The sequence below is a fragment of the Phascolarctos cinereus genome, unplaced genomic scaffold, assembly GCF_003287225.1.
Source record: "Phascolarctos cinereus isolate Bilbo 61053 unplaced genomic scaffold, phaCin_HiC Scaffold_726;HRSCAF=1367, whole genome shotgun sequence".
In the NCBI taxonomy this organism is placed as follows: domain Eukaryota; kingdom Metazoa; phylum Chordata; class Mammalia; order Diprotodontia; family Phascolarctidae; genus Phascolarctos; species Phascolarctos cinereus.
This window is the reverse complement of record NW_027556098.1, coordinates 402025667-402042078: the sequence shown is the minus strand read 5'-3', so window position 1 is coordinate 402042078 and position 16412 is coordinate 402025667. Positions and strand designations below refer to the sequence as shown.

General features: G+C 43.5%; 1 protein-coding gene across 1 annotated transcript in view; it reads right to left on the bottom strand.

The window, feature by feature from the left end:
* MMEL1 (membrane metalloendopeptidase like 1) overlaps window positions 1-12977 on the bottom strand; it is a 59904-nt gene extending 46927 nt beyond the window's left edge. Inside the window, 2 exon segments of the mRNA XM_078146697.1 lie at window positions 11657-11820; window positions 12338-12977. Of these exon segments, the coding sequence (XP_078002823.1) occupies window positions 11657-11810 (154 nt within the window). The 5' untranslated portion in view covers window positions 11811-11820; window positions 12338-12977.
* Window positions 12978-16412: the final 3435 nt, after the last annotated feature.

Here is a 16412-nt window from a genome sequence, read left to right as displayed (position 1 = left end):
GATCAGATTACTGACCCCAGAAAGGTTACAGGACCCTAGATTTATTCATAGATGAAGACAGTGAGGTAAAATGGTGATAACTGTGTAATATAACCCTGCAGATTGAGAAATTTTGTATCTATCAGATACCTAGAAAGACCCAGTCAGGTACCTAAAACCATACACCAGAAGCTCACTGTCATAAGTCAACAGTTGACAACCCCCCATACTACAAATATAAACCTGAAAACATCTTTGAGAATTCAACAAATAAACTGTATTTTAAGCAGAGCATAATCATGGTCAAAACTGTTGTCCATCATCATCCAGACGTAACATTGATCTATTACACTTTTAGAACAACCAATCAATCAATAAACATTGATTAAGCACCTATTATGTTCCAGGCACTGTGTTAAATGCTGGGGATACAAAGAAAGGTAAAAGACAGTTCCTGTTTTCACTATACCCAATACTCATAACCTCCAATCTACATGGAATGAAAAGCTCAGAAAATATAGAGACCTAGAAGGAGAAATGAAAATCATGTGGGAACAAGAAGACCTTTATATAAGTATCATCCCTATCATCTTGTCTGCTCTTGGAGTTACCCTGAATATACTTCCAGTGAACCCGCAGAAGATAAGCTTACATTTCAATGATTTTATCCAGTGATTAAAAGAAAGCAGTGATTTTACTCACCCGTGCAAATCCACAGAACATAAAATATAAAAGAATAATTGCGAGATATTGATTTGTCTGTCCCAGGACTGTTTCTAGTTGAACTCCATAAAAAAAAAGTGAGAAGAATTATTTTTTTACTTTTTTTCCCTAATCACCTAATTTTGTATATATGCATGTATAAATGTATATTTATATGTGTATATATTTATTTCCCCCAATTACATGTTAAAACAATTTAACATTTTTTTTTGTTTTGAGTTCCAAATTCAATCCCTCCCTCCCTCCCTTCCCCTTTTCCCTTCCTGAGACAGTAAGCAATAATATAGGTTATAGATGTGTAATTGTGTAAAATATTTCCATATTAGTCATTTTGTAGAAGACAACTCAAATAAAAGAAAAAGAATGAAAGAAAGAAAGTGAAAAATAGCATGCTTCAGTCTATGTTCAATCAATATCAGTTCTTTCTCTGGAGACAGATAGTATGCTTCATCATTGGTCTTTTGGGATTGTCTTGTATCATTATATTGCTAAGAATAGCTAAGTCATACACAGGTCTTCATAGTACAATATTGCTGTTACTGTGTACAACATTCTCCTGGTTCTGTCTGCTTCACCTTGCATCAGTTCATGTAAGTCTTTGCAGGTTTGAGAAACCATTACTTTCTCCTCAAAACATCAAGTTCTTTCTCCTCTTCAGGAAAGAGTCTTCCCTTCTCTTCCACCTTGGTGTGGCATTCTTCCACTTTCCAGCTCCCTGACAAGGGCCATGTTTCTCCTCCCATATTTCAGATCCTTTTTTTTTGTTTTCCCATCAAACTCCTGCTATTGAGCTTTAGAGGTTTAGGGGTGCTGGGACCCCAAAATCACAACATGTGGGTCTTGTCCAAATTAATTCAACCCAAGCCTTCTTTCAGCCAAAGACAAGGTTTATTAGAACATCCACCATATTGGCCAGACTCGTAAGGAATCTGAATATTACTGAGGTATTGGCTAGATTGTAAGAATCTGAGCCAGGATTCTTTTGACTACTGTATTCATCCTTGTCTAGTTTATTTATGATTGGTAGATTCAAAGGGGTTGGGGGGGGTAGGGTCTTTTTACCTTAGATTGAGGCATCTATCAAGGATTTCAGATTATTTTGTCTTTCTGGGCATAAAACTTTGCTACCCCCAACCACCGTGGGCCACTCAGAATTACCCGAAGTTCTGGGCAGGGCTGGTTTCCTCACAACAGTTTCATATACATTTTCGTCATTTAGAACTAGAAACAACCTTTAGACTTGCAAGGTGGCAGTAAAGTGGTTTAGTACATGTGACTTTATAAGCTACATAATGTCTTCCCTGATTGCCTCTACAGCTGCTTACACCTCTCCCATCCCAACACATTACTTTGTATTTATTTTGGATATTTTTACATAAGCTTATGTAACAGGGCAACCCTTGACAATGCACTTGTCTGGGGCATAAGCCTGTGCATGTTGTCTCTCCTGATAGAATTAAATAATCTTTAGGGCTGGGTCTGTGGTTTCTTTTCTGGCTCTATATTCTTAGTATCTGGCACAGTTTCTGGTCTACCAAGTAGGTCTTAATACATTCTTGTTTAATTAATTGATAACATGTGGCATTTATGGAGAGCTTTTAGGTTTGCAAAACACTTGATATGTGTTATTTTGTCTATGAGTCATTAGCACAAATGACTAGAATATTTGCTATTACAAGACAGGTATATGATGAGTGATTTAAAAATGCTACATCAGGTGTTAGCATGAAAATTATTACTAACTGGTGAATCAGGGAAGGGTCCCTGGAGGACATGCCGTTTCGGTTGGTCTTTAATGGATGGCTTGAAAGCAAAGAGGTGAGAAGGTAGAGGTAGGGAGGACATTCCAGAGCTAGGGAAGGGTCTGAGCAGAGGCGGGAAAGCATGATGCCACATCTGGAGGTCAGAGAGTAGTCCCATTTGGCTCCAGTGTGGATAAGAGTGGCATTAGATAAGAGATCAAATACCACAATTTACCCAAACTGCCTTTCCCCAGCTGTGGGTAACCAACAGAGCCCAAGAACAGCATGCCAGTGGAATAAAGTTCCTAGGTCCCCAACCACTGCACTTACGCTACTTGGCTAAGGCAGCTAGATTGTGCAATGGATAGTGTCTTACTTGGAGTCAGCAAGATCTGAGTTCAAATACCATCTCAGACACTTCCTAATTGTGAGACCTTGGACAAATCACTTCACCTCTGCCTGCCTCAGTTATCCCCATCTATAAAATGGGGATAATAGCAGCACCTACCTCCCATGGTTGTTGTGAAGATCAAATGAGATAATATTTGTAAAAATCTGTAACACAAAGCTTGGCACATAGTAGGTGCTTAATAAATGCTTATTTCCTTCTCACTACCCTTCCCTGACCTCTCTCAAACACTTTCTGGAAAGCTTTATGTAACTAGGATTATTGGATCATGACCACCTAGGGCTGGAAAAAAAACAACTTAAAGCCCATCTGGTCTAACCCCCTCATTTTACAGGTGGGGAAACTGAGGTCTAGAGAGGCAAAGTACCTTGTCCAAGGTTACACGAAGTAAGTGACAAAGCTGAGATTTGGACTCAGGTTTCATGATCAAGTTTAGCAATCTTTCCATTGCATCATACTAAAAGAAAACTTTTGTAAATCAAACATTACTTGAGATATATGTCTTTCACTGTCACTGAACTGAGCATATCCTTTGACCCAGAAATACCACCATTAAGCTCCAGTTCCAATCATTGTAAAATGAGAGGGTAGATCAAGATGACCTTGAAGGACTCTTCCATCTCTAGATCTAGGCTCATACGGTTCTCTTGCCATCCCTTCAGATGATTTTCTTCCCATTCCCCAAAGTGGAATGGGTTCCCTCGAGAGAATGGGTTTCCCCCTTCTGGGGTCTTCAAGAAGCTGGATGACCACTTGCTAGAGATATTGCAGATGAGGGGTTCTCATTTAGGTTGGTCTGGATGACCTGTCAGATCCGTCAGAAGACCAAGCCCATGGAGGGATAGCTGTGATCCATTAGCTTTCAGGGGAAGGCTCCCTTTCTTAGCTCACAGACATTTCATTTCTCACCATGATTTCCCTGGTCTGCAAATCCTTGCTGGCCTGCCCCTGCCTTTGGTTTTCATGACAGCTCTCGGGGGACAGCAGTCTTTTCTCAGCCAGTTCAGCTCATTGGCAGCTGAGTTTGAAGGCTTTGGGGAATTGTGATGGCCAATTACCAAAGGCATCCTGAGGAGTGAGCTCTCCAGGGTTGGACTGACAGGGATCTCTGCATAATCCCCAGACTCTTAAGCAAGGGTTCTCTGCTCCCAATCCTTTCTACCCCAGGAGGCTGAGAACTCCTCTAAACAAGACATGGACCTTCACTAATCAGTAAGCAAAAAACAAAAACAAACAAACAAACAAACAAAAACTCGGAGAATAACTCTCTGGGAGAGAGAGCACAGGGACCATCTGTACTTACTGTACATAATTTATTTACATTCATTGTGTGTATGGGTATACATACATACATGCATATAGATGTACATATGCATATGTGTATACATATGAGTGTATGTTTCTATGTGTGTGCATACACACATAGACACCCATGTGGTACCTCTTGTTTTACCCTAGAGGATCTAAGTTCAAGGAGGACAGGGGTTGTTTCATTTTTCTTTCTGTCTCCTCAGCACCCAGCATACTGGATGGCAAGCCATTAATAGATACTTCTTAAGACCCTTATTTAGTGCCTGAATGGGGCAGGACTGATATTAATATTATTATTATTAGGAATGAATTTATTAAATACTCAAGATTTAAAGGGCATATCATTTGTATTTTTAAATTATTGCATTGCTATGAAACAAATGTAAAATTTTCAAATGTGTAATATGTGACAAAAATGAAAAAGAACACAAAAAGTAGTGGAGACCTGAGGAAAGGCAGAGAATTGAAGAATTCTTATGTAATACAATTCTGCTTGGGTAGGGTGGTGGGGTGGGGCAGACAGTTGGTTAACTAGCAGTTATTAAATACCTACTATGTGTCAGGCACTGTTCTAAGCTCCGGGCAAAAGATAGTCCCTGGCCTCCAGGAGCTCACAGTCTAATGGGAGCAGGAAGGAAGGTATGAATAGCAGGGTTTCTTCTCAGATAAAAAAATAAAGACTCAGTCAAATGTTACTGGCTTGTGTTAATTTTTGTTGTTGTTGTTTTCCTTGTTTGTTTGTATTCCCTGGAGGCAGGAAAATGGGCAAAGCTCAAGAACCACAGCCTGAAGGCCTGGGGGAGGAGGGAATGGAGGAGGCTGGAGGTGTCAGGGTCAGAACACTCAGAGCTACCATGAAAAGACCTGGGTTTGAGGAAAAAACTGGCAAATGGCAGTTTCCTGGTGCTCTCTCTATATGTTGATTCCTGAGCCTGAGTATTTTCCCATTCATCACAACCCCTTGGATCTCCATGTGTATATACATACACTTGTATAGACATATATATATATATACATATGTATGTCCACATATGCATGCACACGTGGTGTGCAAACATGTCATACACATGATGTATATGTGTACATGCATATATGTGTATATATGCACACACATATGCATTCATATATATACACATATACACATATGCATATGTGTGTATATACAGTATCCCAAAAATATTAGTGCTTTTTAAAAGCCTTTAATAACAGAAAATGCCTCTAAGACTTTTGAGATACCACATGTGCATATGCATATATGCACACATATGTATATGTGCACCTGTATATGCACATATGTAAACACGCACACATACATATAGATATGAAGATTCTATAGTATTCACACAAACACAAAGATAAATGAGTATATATTTATGGACATGTTGTCTCCACTGAAGGAATGGAAACTCCTAGAGGGCAGGAATGGTTTCATTTGAGGTTCTGCCTTCCCAGTGCCTAGCACAGCACCAGGCATACAGTAGGTGTTTAATAAATGCTTGTTACTCTATTGATAAATTCATAGTTCTCACTCCTTCTCTCCACTACCACCACAAACAGCCTAGAGCAGGGGCTGATCCCCTGTGGCCTGGATTACTGCAAGAACCCCCTAACTGGTTTCTGTGCCTGGAGCCTCTTTCCTTTCTAATCTGTCTTCTACACAGCTGCCAAATGGATATGCTTAAAACTCAGGTTTGACCATATCATTCCTTTGCTCAAGAAGCTTCAGTAACTCCCTATTGCTTTTAGAATAAAACACAAACCCCTTTAAGCTGCTTCCATTCTAATTTGCCAGGATGATTGCACATTACTCCACTTCAGGCACATTATGTTCCTACCAAACTGCTTTACTTGTTATTTTCTATACAAGATATTCCATCTACCACCTCCAAGTCTTTGCAAAAGCTGTGCCCCCTTACCAGGAATTCTCTCCTTTTTCACTTCTCACTTTTGGAACCTCTAGCTTGGAACCCCTCCCTCTTGGAACCCCAGGCTCAGCTCAAGGATCACCTTGTATGAGAAGTCTGTCCTGATCTCCATGGCCCCATGGCTTGTTCTTTGTCCAGTAAGCTACTCCTCCTTGTTGGGGAAAACGTTTATCCAGTCTCTGCTCTGTGGAAATGTTTGAGTCACAGAACAATAAAATTCCAACGATGGAACAAACCTCTGGGGAATTTAGACAAGCTCCTACCTGGCCAGGAATTATTTCAACAATGTTCCAAGCAAACTGTTCAGCAGCAGGCAAGGGAGCTTAGAGATTCCCTTCCTGATATGCCTACTCATTCTTTGGGTTGGCAATGAAAATGAGAGGATTAACCTAAGATAGTCTTGCCAACTGGATGTCAACTCCTTTACCACTAGGCTGGCAACCCCCAACAGCAGTGGTGGCACACATCCTATGCCTCAGGAAGCTTTATGCTTGACCCATGAATTATTCCAAGGCCTGACCATAATAAACACACAACATTCTAAAGGGATTCCCAGCTTGAGCATCTGACTTGTTTCCCTTAAATATCCTATTCCTCCTCTTGTCTGGCTGGCTCAGGAGCTGAGCTTCTGGCTGCTAAATATTTATGGCAGTAGAGAGTACTACCATTTGGAGGCTTCTACTACTAAAATGTCTTAATGGGTAGATAGATCAGAGCTGTCTGTCCCTAAATAAGGGTCTGCTGAGGTTATAGAACCTCAGAGCTGGAAGGGACCCTAGAGACTTCTAGAGGGGTAAAGAACCTGAGTCCTTAAGACCACATGTGGCCCTCTAGGTCCTCAAGTGCATCTCTTTGACTGAATCCAAACTTCATAGACCAAATTGTTCTGTAAAACTTGTCCTCAGTCAAAAGGCTGCACCTGAGGACCTAGAGGGCCATGTGTAGCCTTGCGGCTGCAGGCCCCCCACCCCAGATCATGGCCTACCTACTCAAAGTCAAAAACAAGCGGTGCATTCAAGTCTTGCTAGGATACCTCCAATGACGAGGAGCTTGCTACCTGTCATTCCACTTTCTGCTTAGATAGTACCTTCCCAGCAGGATGCATTTCTATCAAGCCAGGGGTGGGGCGGATCTCATGCGTCACTCAGGAGGGAAAGCAAGAAGCCTCCTTTGGAGACACAGAAGCTTATATGTGCATCTCCCACCCTATCAAAAGATGTTGAGAGAGAAAGATTCTTACCTATCTCCTTTCTCTGATAACTCTGAAATGGAGACATCATTTCCCTCCATTTAAGCCCCAGTTGGGCAGAGTCAGAAACCAACCCAGCTGGCATGTGCTTCCTGAGATGTGGGGCAAACTGAGGAAGACTTCAGATTGGGTTTGTGAACTTGGAAGAATGTAAGCTTCTTGCTTTTGTCTGTATTTCTAGTATTGAGAATGGTGCCTACACCTTGGAGCAAGGGTATCATCTGGACTTGGGGTTTCATTGGCACAGAAAACTCCCAGATGAGCAAACTTCCTTCACTAAAGCCACCGGAGCACTGAAGGGTTAAATGATTAGCCAGGATGTGTCAAAGGCTGGAGATGAAACCAGGGCTTCCTGGTTTCCTGGCAGGTTGTCTATCCACCATGCCATACTGTCTCTTGCCTCATATATAGTAGGTGCTTAAGAAATAAATGCTTACTGAATTAAATTGCCTATTACACTAAATGCTTGCTGCAAGGAAGGATTTGAAGATTCAGAGCTAGAAGACACTTTTAAGTCCATTTACTCAAATGCCCTCATTTTACAAGATGGGAGATGGAGGGAGATGATTTGCTTCAGGGCACATAGCTAGTAAATGGTGGAGCTAGGATTCTAATCCAGGCCTTCTGACTCCAACACTTATAACCTGTTCCATTGTGCCATACAGGAGTGAATCAGAACTCCTTCTCTGTTGAGTTACTAATGATATCACTCACTCCAGCTCTTCTCGAACTGCCTGGAACATTTATTGTTCAGTTATGTCCTACTCTTTTTGACCCCATGGACTTGTCTGTGAGGTTTTCTTGGCAAAGATGCTGGAGTGATTGGCCATTTTCTTTTCCATTGTGTCCCCATTTTACAGGTGAGGAACTGAGGCAAATAGGGGTTAAGTGACTTGCCCAGGGTCACATAGCTAGTAAGTGTCTGAGGCTGGATTTGAATTTGGATCTTCCTGACTCCAGGCCTGGTGTTCTATTCACTACCTTGCTGTCCCATGCCTGGCACACAGTAGGAATTTAAGAAATATTTATTGCTAGATTCCTTCAGAACTGTTTGCTGTAGGATCATTTCTCGGATACATTGTAGAATGGATTCTAGGTTAGGTAAGGTTTGGAATGAATGGCCTCTGCTATCCTTTCCAGCTCTCAGGTTGTGTGATCTTCATGATTATCATACAATGCAATGAGCATTTATTAAGCCTCTACTATGTGGCACTATACTAGCTGCTAGGAATATAAAGATGAAATGAAAAAAATAACCTTTGCCCTCAAGGAGCTTACACTTTGTTGGGGGCAACTGGGCAGACATAACATGAACACTTACAAGACTCTTGTGGAGTACAGCCTGGGACTCCAGCAGAGAAGAAGACTGCCTCTCTGAACCTTCCTTCACTCTGCTCCTGGTTCTGTTCTCTGAGGCCAAGTGGACAAGCCTCATCGAACCTCTTTTTACATAACGTCATTTCACCTACTTGAAAGCAGTCATCACATGCCACCTACTCCCTTTAAGCCATGGCCATAGTCTAGCTCCATTGTCTAGATGAGGAAACTGAGGTCTAGAAACTTGTCCATTGTCCAACTAGTAGGAAGTGTCAGAGCTGGGGTTTGAACTCTGGTCCTCTGATGAGAAATCCAGCATTCTTTCACAACTATACCAAAATGAAAATAAAACACAGTAAGCTATTTAAAAGATCCTTCATGGAGTGCATAATTCAGTCAGGAGATATGAGTTCAAGCCGGAAAAAAGATCAGACTGTCATAGATTTGGAGCAAGAAGGGACCTCAGAGGCATGTAGACCAATTCCTTCATTTTACAAATAAGGAAACTGAGGTAAAGTGATTCACCCACTTAGTAAGCATCAGAGGTGAGATTGGAACCCAAGCCTTCTAAATCCTATCAAGATATTAGGAAACACTCTGTTTTCTAGAGCTAAGACCCAGCAAGAAAGCTGTGCCCTGAGCTTGGCATAACAACAATCCTTTGCACTCATCCTTTGGCAAAATCACATAATTATTGTATTACTTTGACCAGCACCAGCTCAGACAAGTACCCATGCTCCAGTCATGAAGCCCTGCCATGAATCAAACTTATTTCATTGTTGGTATTACTCCTCATTGTCAGGGCTATGGCTCACTGTGTAGTCATTGGTATAAGACATGTATTAAGGTTTAGCCATACCAGAGCAGGTCCCCCTATTAGGAGCAGGGCCCAGGCCCATGTTTCCAATTCTTGTGCCTCACTTTGAAATTAAACTTTTGTTTGATTCCTGACCCTCCTGACTCTCGCCTGCTCTGTTCAGCTCCAGCCATGCACAGGTTAGAGATCGGTTCGGTCCAGCTGACACTCCAGAGCTGTACCAATAAAAACATATTCATCAGAGAGATTTGCACCGCACTTTGTGAGGGCTGGATGAGAAGGTGTTTAATACAGTGATAGCAAGACAGCAGGCTCCCCGTACATGATAGCTCCCAGTTTGGTCATTTCTTCCTCCCAGATCTACCAAAACAAGGCTTTATTTTTCCACTATGACAAATTATTTTTTAATGTACCTGTCTTCAAAGCTGAAACCTCACCTTAGTGTTAAGCCATTGAGTTGACATCTCCCAGGGTAACAGACATAGAGACAAGAAATGTTCTGGATGTCCGCTCAGAAGATGTTATGAATGTCAAATACTCAGGCATGTAATCCTGGGCCCTTGTAATAATTCAGGGGTTTTGCTGTCCAGATGGAAAACAGGGACTGCTAAGAATCCACAGTTGGGAGATTCATAGCAGTGAAAGCTAGAAAAAACCTCAGAGGTCATGGAATCCAATTCCCTCATTTTATAAATGGGGAAACTGAGGGCCAAAGAAAACTGATTTGCTTGGGGTCACTTAGTTAGAAGTTTTGAGGCAGGATTTGAACTCAGGTCTTCCCAACTCCAAGCACAGCATTCTAGGAAGTATTAGAAGTGGGATTTGAACTTAGGCTTTCCTAACTCCAGGTTCAGTGCTCTATCCACTGTACCATCTAGCTGCCTCAGTTTCCCTCTCCATGCCTCAGTTTCCCCCTCTATAAGATGGAGATCATAGCAACCACCTAGTGGGATCATTGTGAGAATCAACCATATGTAAAGTGTTTTGCAGGTCTAAAAGAGCTGACTAAATACAAGCTCTTCTTACAGTGACTTGCCCAAGGTCACACAGGTCATGAGAGGCAGAGCCCAGATTCATACTACTAATAGATGATATATAACTAACTCTTTAAGATGGATCATCTCATCTAATCCTTACTAAAACCCTGTGTAGTAGGTGATATCAGGATCCCTATTTTATGCAAGAGAAGGCTGAGGCTCAGACTGGTTAAGTGATTTGCCCAGAGTCACACAGCTAGTTGAATATCTGATTTGAGCCCGGGTCTTTTGACTTCAAATCCAGAGCTCATTCCATGGCTCTTTACCAGTGAATATCTGGAAGCCTGGGAAAGTCAACAGGGAATGCTGAGGGGCAAGCCCCAGGGAAAGCATACATTGACAAAAGAGAGCTGGAAGCAGGGACCAGTCCTGGCTTATGATCCTTTGAGACATAAGGTTTAGTATTCACAGTTCCTGCTTCTTAACAAATTCAGAAGCATTCAGATAGATGGAAAATTGGAGCCAGGAGCCCAGGAAGAGAAATCCCTAAGAAATCCCTGTGAGAAGAGACTTCTTTATTTATCAGAGGGAGAATGTTCTTGGGATTGTCATGGACAAAGCAAAAAGCAGGCATGCTTCACAGGCTTTTCAGTCAAGCATCTGGGTGGCTGTGAGTGTTTGCTGGCTGGGTCCCTCAAGTCAGCCTTCCCTGGCTACCACCTATACTGTTCCCAATTAAGCTCTTTGCTCTTCCCCCTACTTCATGTGCTTGTTTCCCAGAATCTTCCAGACTAGCCCCAACCCAACCTGATGGCTTAGCTGCCCTGGGCTACATTCCTTATCCTACCTCTGAAGGCTGAGTGGGATGACAGAAGGAAGCCTCTTTTGCTCTCTCCATAGTTGAAGCTCTGCCTTTTGCAGTGGGTGCAGCTGATGATACCACCCCAAACCCCAATTCATCAGTGCTGACTCTATACCCCCTCCATGCCTTAGGGTGTGTATAAAACAGTGGGGCTCATGAAAAACATCCTGGTGTGCAAAGCACCCCAGTCCAGCTCTGCATGTAATACTTCAGGGGAAGTCAACAGGGTAGACTGTCCATCCACTGCCAAGTTAGCTCTTCTAAGGGGCCATGGAGAGCCAAGTCTTTCTGATGGACCTGGGATGGGGGGAACACATCAGGGCCAACCCCCACTTCATCACTTACCCTTGACTTCCATGTAGAGGATCACCAGTGTGACCAACGAACAGGTCATGAGAAGCAGTAGCACTAACAGTCCCAGCTCTAAGACACTCCAGGGCTTCTTCCTGGATCTGGTCGATTTCTCCACAATACCCATTTGGCTTTCAGATTTCCCCATGACCGAAATTCTGAATAAGGAAGGGAGAAATTAAAATTGGACAAACCATAGAAGAAGAGGCAAACAACTACTCAAAAAACTCAGTGAGAAAGGGAGGCAGGGAGTGTAGACTAACAGGACAGCAGACAGTCTTATGACTCAAAAAACCCAAATCCCAAATGCCAGGAATGGAGAGGAGGGGTAGTGCCCATGCTGATGTTAAAAAATAGTCCAAATCATCTCCATATCACAGAATCCTAGATCTAGAGTTAGAAGCGGCTACAGAGACCTCTAGTTCAACCCTTTCATTTTACAGAAGAGGAAACTCTCCCAAGGGATATTATGCTCATAGCAAAGCAGGAAGGGTCCTTTTATAGATGAAATCCAGAGCCAGAGCAGCGAAGTTTCTTGGCTAGGGTCGTACATACAGGTAGGAAACATTAGCGTCATGATTGGGGCAGGATAGATTTCCCAAGCTCCTTCTCCATCCCCAGAGCCCACAGCCTAGCTGCACCTCACCAGAGTATTCTCAGATTATGAAAACTAACCTAGCAAAGAGGCAGCCCTGAGTCTCGGACCCTCCTAGGAGATAGGCATCCCAGGCTCATGCCCATTCTCGAAAGCCTGCTCTACCGGTGCCCTGTGTCCCTCGGTGCCAATCCAAGTCCAAGGTGGCAGATGGAGCGGGGTCCTTTCTTTTCACCCCTCCCCCCGAGCCTTCTGGGGAGATGTGGGAGGCTTACACCACTCAACCAGAACTTTTCTCTCCTTGGTAGCCTGCTGTCTTCTGGCTGCGTCTGGGTGACTCCGTAGCTGCCTGGTGGTACTCTCGGGAGGGAGTCGGGGAGGGGGAGACAGCTGCTCCTGGGCAGGGGCACGGCAGGTGGGATCTGGGGGAACTCCTGGAGAGGGATCCAGGAGTGCGGAGGGCACTCCGCTCTCTGTCCGTCTGGATTCCAAGTTCGCAGCCAGGAGCCTTTCGGTGAGTGCCCGGTCCCACCCCGGGGTCTCTGGGAGGCAAGGAGAGTGCTCAGAGCGAGCAGCGCAGCGGGTAAAGGCGAGCCCAGAGCCTGTCCTCCTTCGGACTGCTGCGGGCGGGGGAAGCCCGAGGGGAGGTGGCAGCAGCAGCGGTGGGGGCGGGAGCAGGACTCCGCAGCATAGGGAACGCGGGCGCTATGCGGGCTGAGCTCAGTCTGGAACGCTCACGAGCTGGCTAAGGGGTGGGCCGCGCGCGGACCGGGCCCTTGCCTGTGTGGGAGCGAGCTGGGTTGAGGATCCGGAGGTGTGTATGTGTGTGGCGTGGGGTGGGGTTGGGGAGTGACTGTCTCGCCTTTTCCTAAATTGTCAGGAGCAGTGCCTGGCCTTGGAAAATCCTGTCGTGGAAAGTGGTTAGATGACAAATTGGTGTGAAATCCCAGCTCTGCCACTAATTAGATGTGTGACCTTGGGCAAGTCACTCAACCGCTCTGAGCCTCATTTCCTCATCTGTAAAATGAGTGAATTGGACCAGATGGCCTCAAACGTCCCTTTAGCTCTAAATACATAATTCTATAGCCTAGATAGTAAACTCCGGAACAGACTCGATTTCACCTTTGTCTATATGTACCAAGCAGAGTGGGACGCAGAGAAAGGACCTGTGATTTCCTTACTATAGGGCAGCAGTTCTCAAAGCCTGGTCCCCAAAAGGTCCCCAAGACCCTTTCAGGGATGTATGTGAGGTTAAAACTATTTTTACAATTCAGTAAGACATTTAAACTTCTAATGCAGTATATACTGATAGAGATAACTCACATAGACAAAAGCTCATGGGGGGGGGTGCCTCAAAAATTTGTAAGAGTGTAAAGGGGTCCTGAGGCCAAAAAGATTGAGAACTACTGGTATAAGAACCTCCTAGGTGAGCAGACTCCCTCAACCAATGCAGGTTGGCACCTTTACTGCGGTTTGTAGTCTTAGAGCACTAAGAGATTAAGTGAATGGCCCAGGGTCATACAGCTAATATTGTTAGTTCAACTCTTCTCTTCCTGGCTTGTCAAATAGATGAGGAAGTTGAGGCCCAGAGAGGGGAAGAAGCTTGTCTAGTCATTAAGTAGCACAACTGGAATTCAGATGCAGGTCTTCTGACTCAAAAGTCTAAATATAAGACACATTTTATTGTCATGTCTGAAATATAAGAAACCTAGCTTATGCTCAGTGTTGATTTCAAAACTGTAGAAAATACAGATACACAAATCAGCAACAGGTCAGTAACCTAAAGCTCTTCAGAAAGCTGACCATTTAATGATTTGACCATTGTCACACTCAGCCAGTATATAGTATACACAGAAGCAAGCCTTTAACCTAGATCTTTTTTGATTCTGTGGACAGTCTTCTATGTCATTCTGCCTCAGTTTCCAGACCTGTAAAATCAAGATAGTAATACCTGTAGCACCTGCCTGACAGAGCTGTTTTGAGGATCAAATGAGATCATATAAATGACAGTTCTTTTGTTGTTGTCATTCAGTCATGTCCAGCTCTGTCTGTTTCTCCATCTATCCACCCTTCCATTGCTCTCTCTCTCTCTCCCTCTCCCCTCCCTATCCATCCATCCATCCATCTTTCTTCTATTGAGATGATTTCACATAGGGACCACCTTTTCCTCCTGGATGCTCTCCTCTCTCCTCTCTGAGTTACCATCACTACCTTCTCTTAGTTATCTATTTCCCTGACCACTCCTCAGTATCTCTGGCTGGACCATCATCTATATTTCTTCCCCTACCTGTAGATGTTCCCCAATGCTCTGTGTTGGGCCCTCTCCTATTCTCTCTACACCCTTTTCACTTGGTGATATCATCAGCTCTCATGGGCTCAGTAATCATCTTTATACAGGCGACACCCTCCTAGTCTCTCTCTGGGCTCTAGTCCCACATCACCAACTGCTTATTGGACATTTTAACTGGCCATCCAGGCATCTCAAACTCAACAGGCCCAAAATAGAACTCATTATCTTCCTCCCACATCCCCTTCTCTTTGGAATTTCCCTATTTCTGTTGAGAGAATCGCCATTCTTCTAGTCACCCGCATTCACTATATGCATCATTTTGGATTCCTTACTCTCACCTCATATTTCCAAGCAGTTGCCAAATCCTGTCCATTCTACCTTCACATCTTTTGCATCTCTCCCTTTCTCTCCACTCATAGGCACCAACATAGTTCAGGGCCTCACCACCTTTCACTGGAATACTGCAATAGCCTCCTAATTGGTCTACTTGCCTCCACCTTCTTCCCTCTCCAGTCTATCCTCCACACAGCTGAATCTCTTAAGTGTAGGCCTGATAAGGTCACCCCCCCCTCCATTTTATAAACACCAATGTGGATCCTTATTACCTCTAGAATAAAAATCTTGCTAGGCATTTAAAACCTAGTACTATCTACTTGTAACCTATCTTTCCAGCCTTATATATATCAGTCAGTTAATCAATGAACATTTATTAAACACTTACTATGTGCCAGGCACTGTGCTAAGTACAAGGAGTATGAACAAAAGACAGTCCCTGCCCTCAAGGAGCTCACAGTCTAATGGAGAAGATAACATACAAACAACTACATACAAACAAGACCTGATTTCCCTCAATGCACTCTCTGGCCCAGCCAAACTGGCCCCCTTGCCACTCCTCACATGCCCCTGACTCTCCTACATCCATCCATACCTTGTACAGGCTGTTCAATCTCCTCATCTTCACTGCTTAGAACTCCTCATTTTCTTCAAGGTTCAGCTCAAACACCACCTTCTTTCTACATGAGAATTTTCTTGATCTCCCCAGCCATCAGTGACTCTAATTTCTTTGTAATTGAAGCCCTCCAATTACCTTTGTATTTATTTTGGTTTTATACAGACAGACACATATATGTTTATATATGCACATATACACATATGCACACATATACATATGTGCGTGTATTGTATAGTCATACAGGGTTTCAAAAAGTGTTAATGAAGTTTTGAGTAATAGCTTAAAACTGCACTGATTTTGGAGACACTCTGTTTATGTACAAGATATATTCTACCCAATAGAATGTAAGCTTCTTGAATGAATGAATTAAAAAGCATTTATGTAGTACCCCTTATGTACCAAACACCATGCTAGTGGCTGGGGCCACAGACTCAAAGGTGAGACACTTTCTGGCCTCAAAGGCATTTATGTTCAAAGATCAGGAGACAACACAATCAGGGAAATGGTGGCCAGAGAAGGGAGTTTTGGTCCAGGAAGTCACTGGGGTGAGTGGAGGCATAGGGAAGTCAATTGTCATGCCCTTTCCAGAAGCAATGGAAGCATTGCTTTGATGACTGTTCACAGATAAGAAAGAGGGGGCTGAGGGACGTGTGCACACAGTAGCCAGGCAGATGGTGGCAAGACACCTACATCAGCTCCAGTTTCCTGGTGGAGGGCTAGACAAGACAGGAAGCCTGGTCTAGGGCTAGCTATAGGAGCCTAAATTTCTGTACTTGTACACGTTACTCTCCACAGGTTTGCAGTCTATTAGACTATTCTGTCTATAGGTCATTCCTAAATATTTGCTCTATCTCCTGCTGAAAAGGAATTATATATGTATGTACACATATGTATGCATGTAAGTACAAGAGGT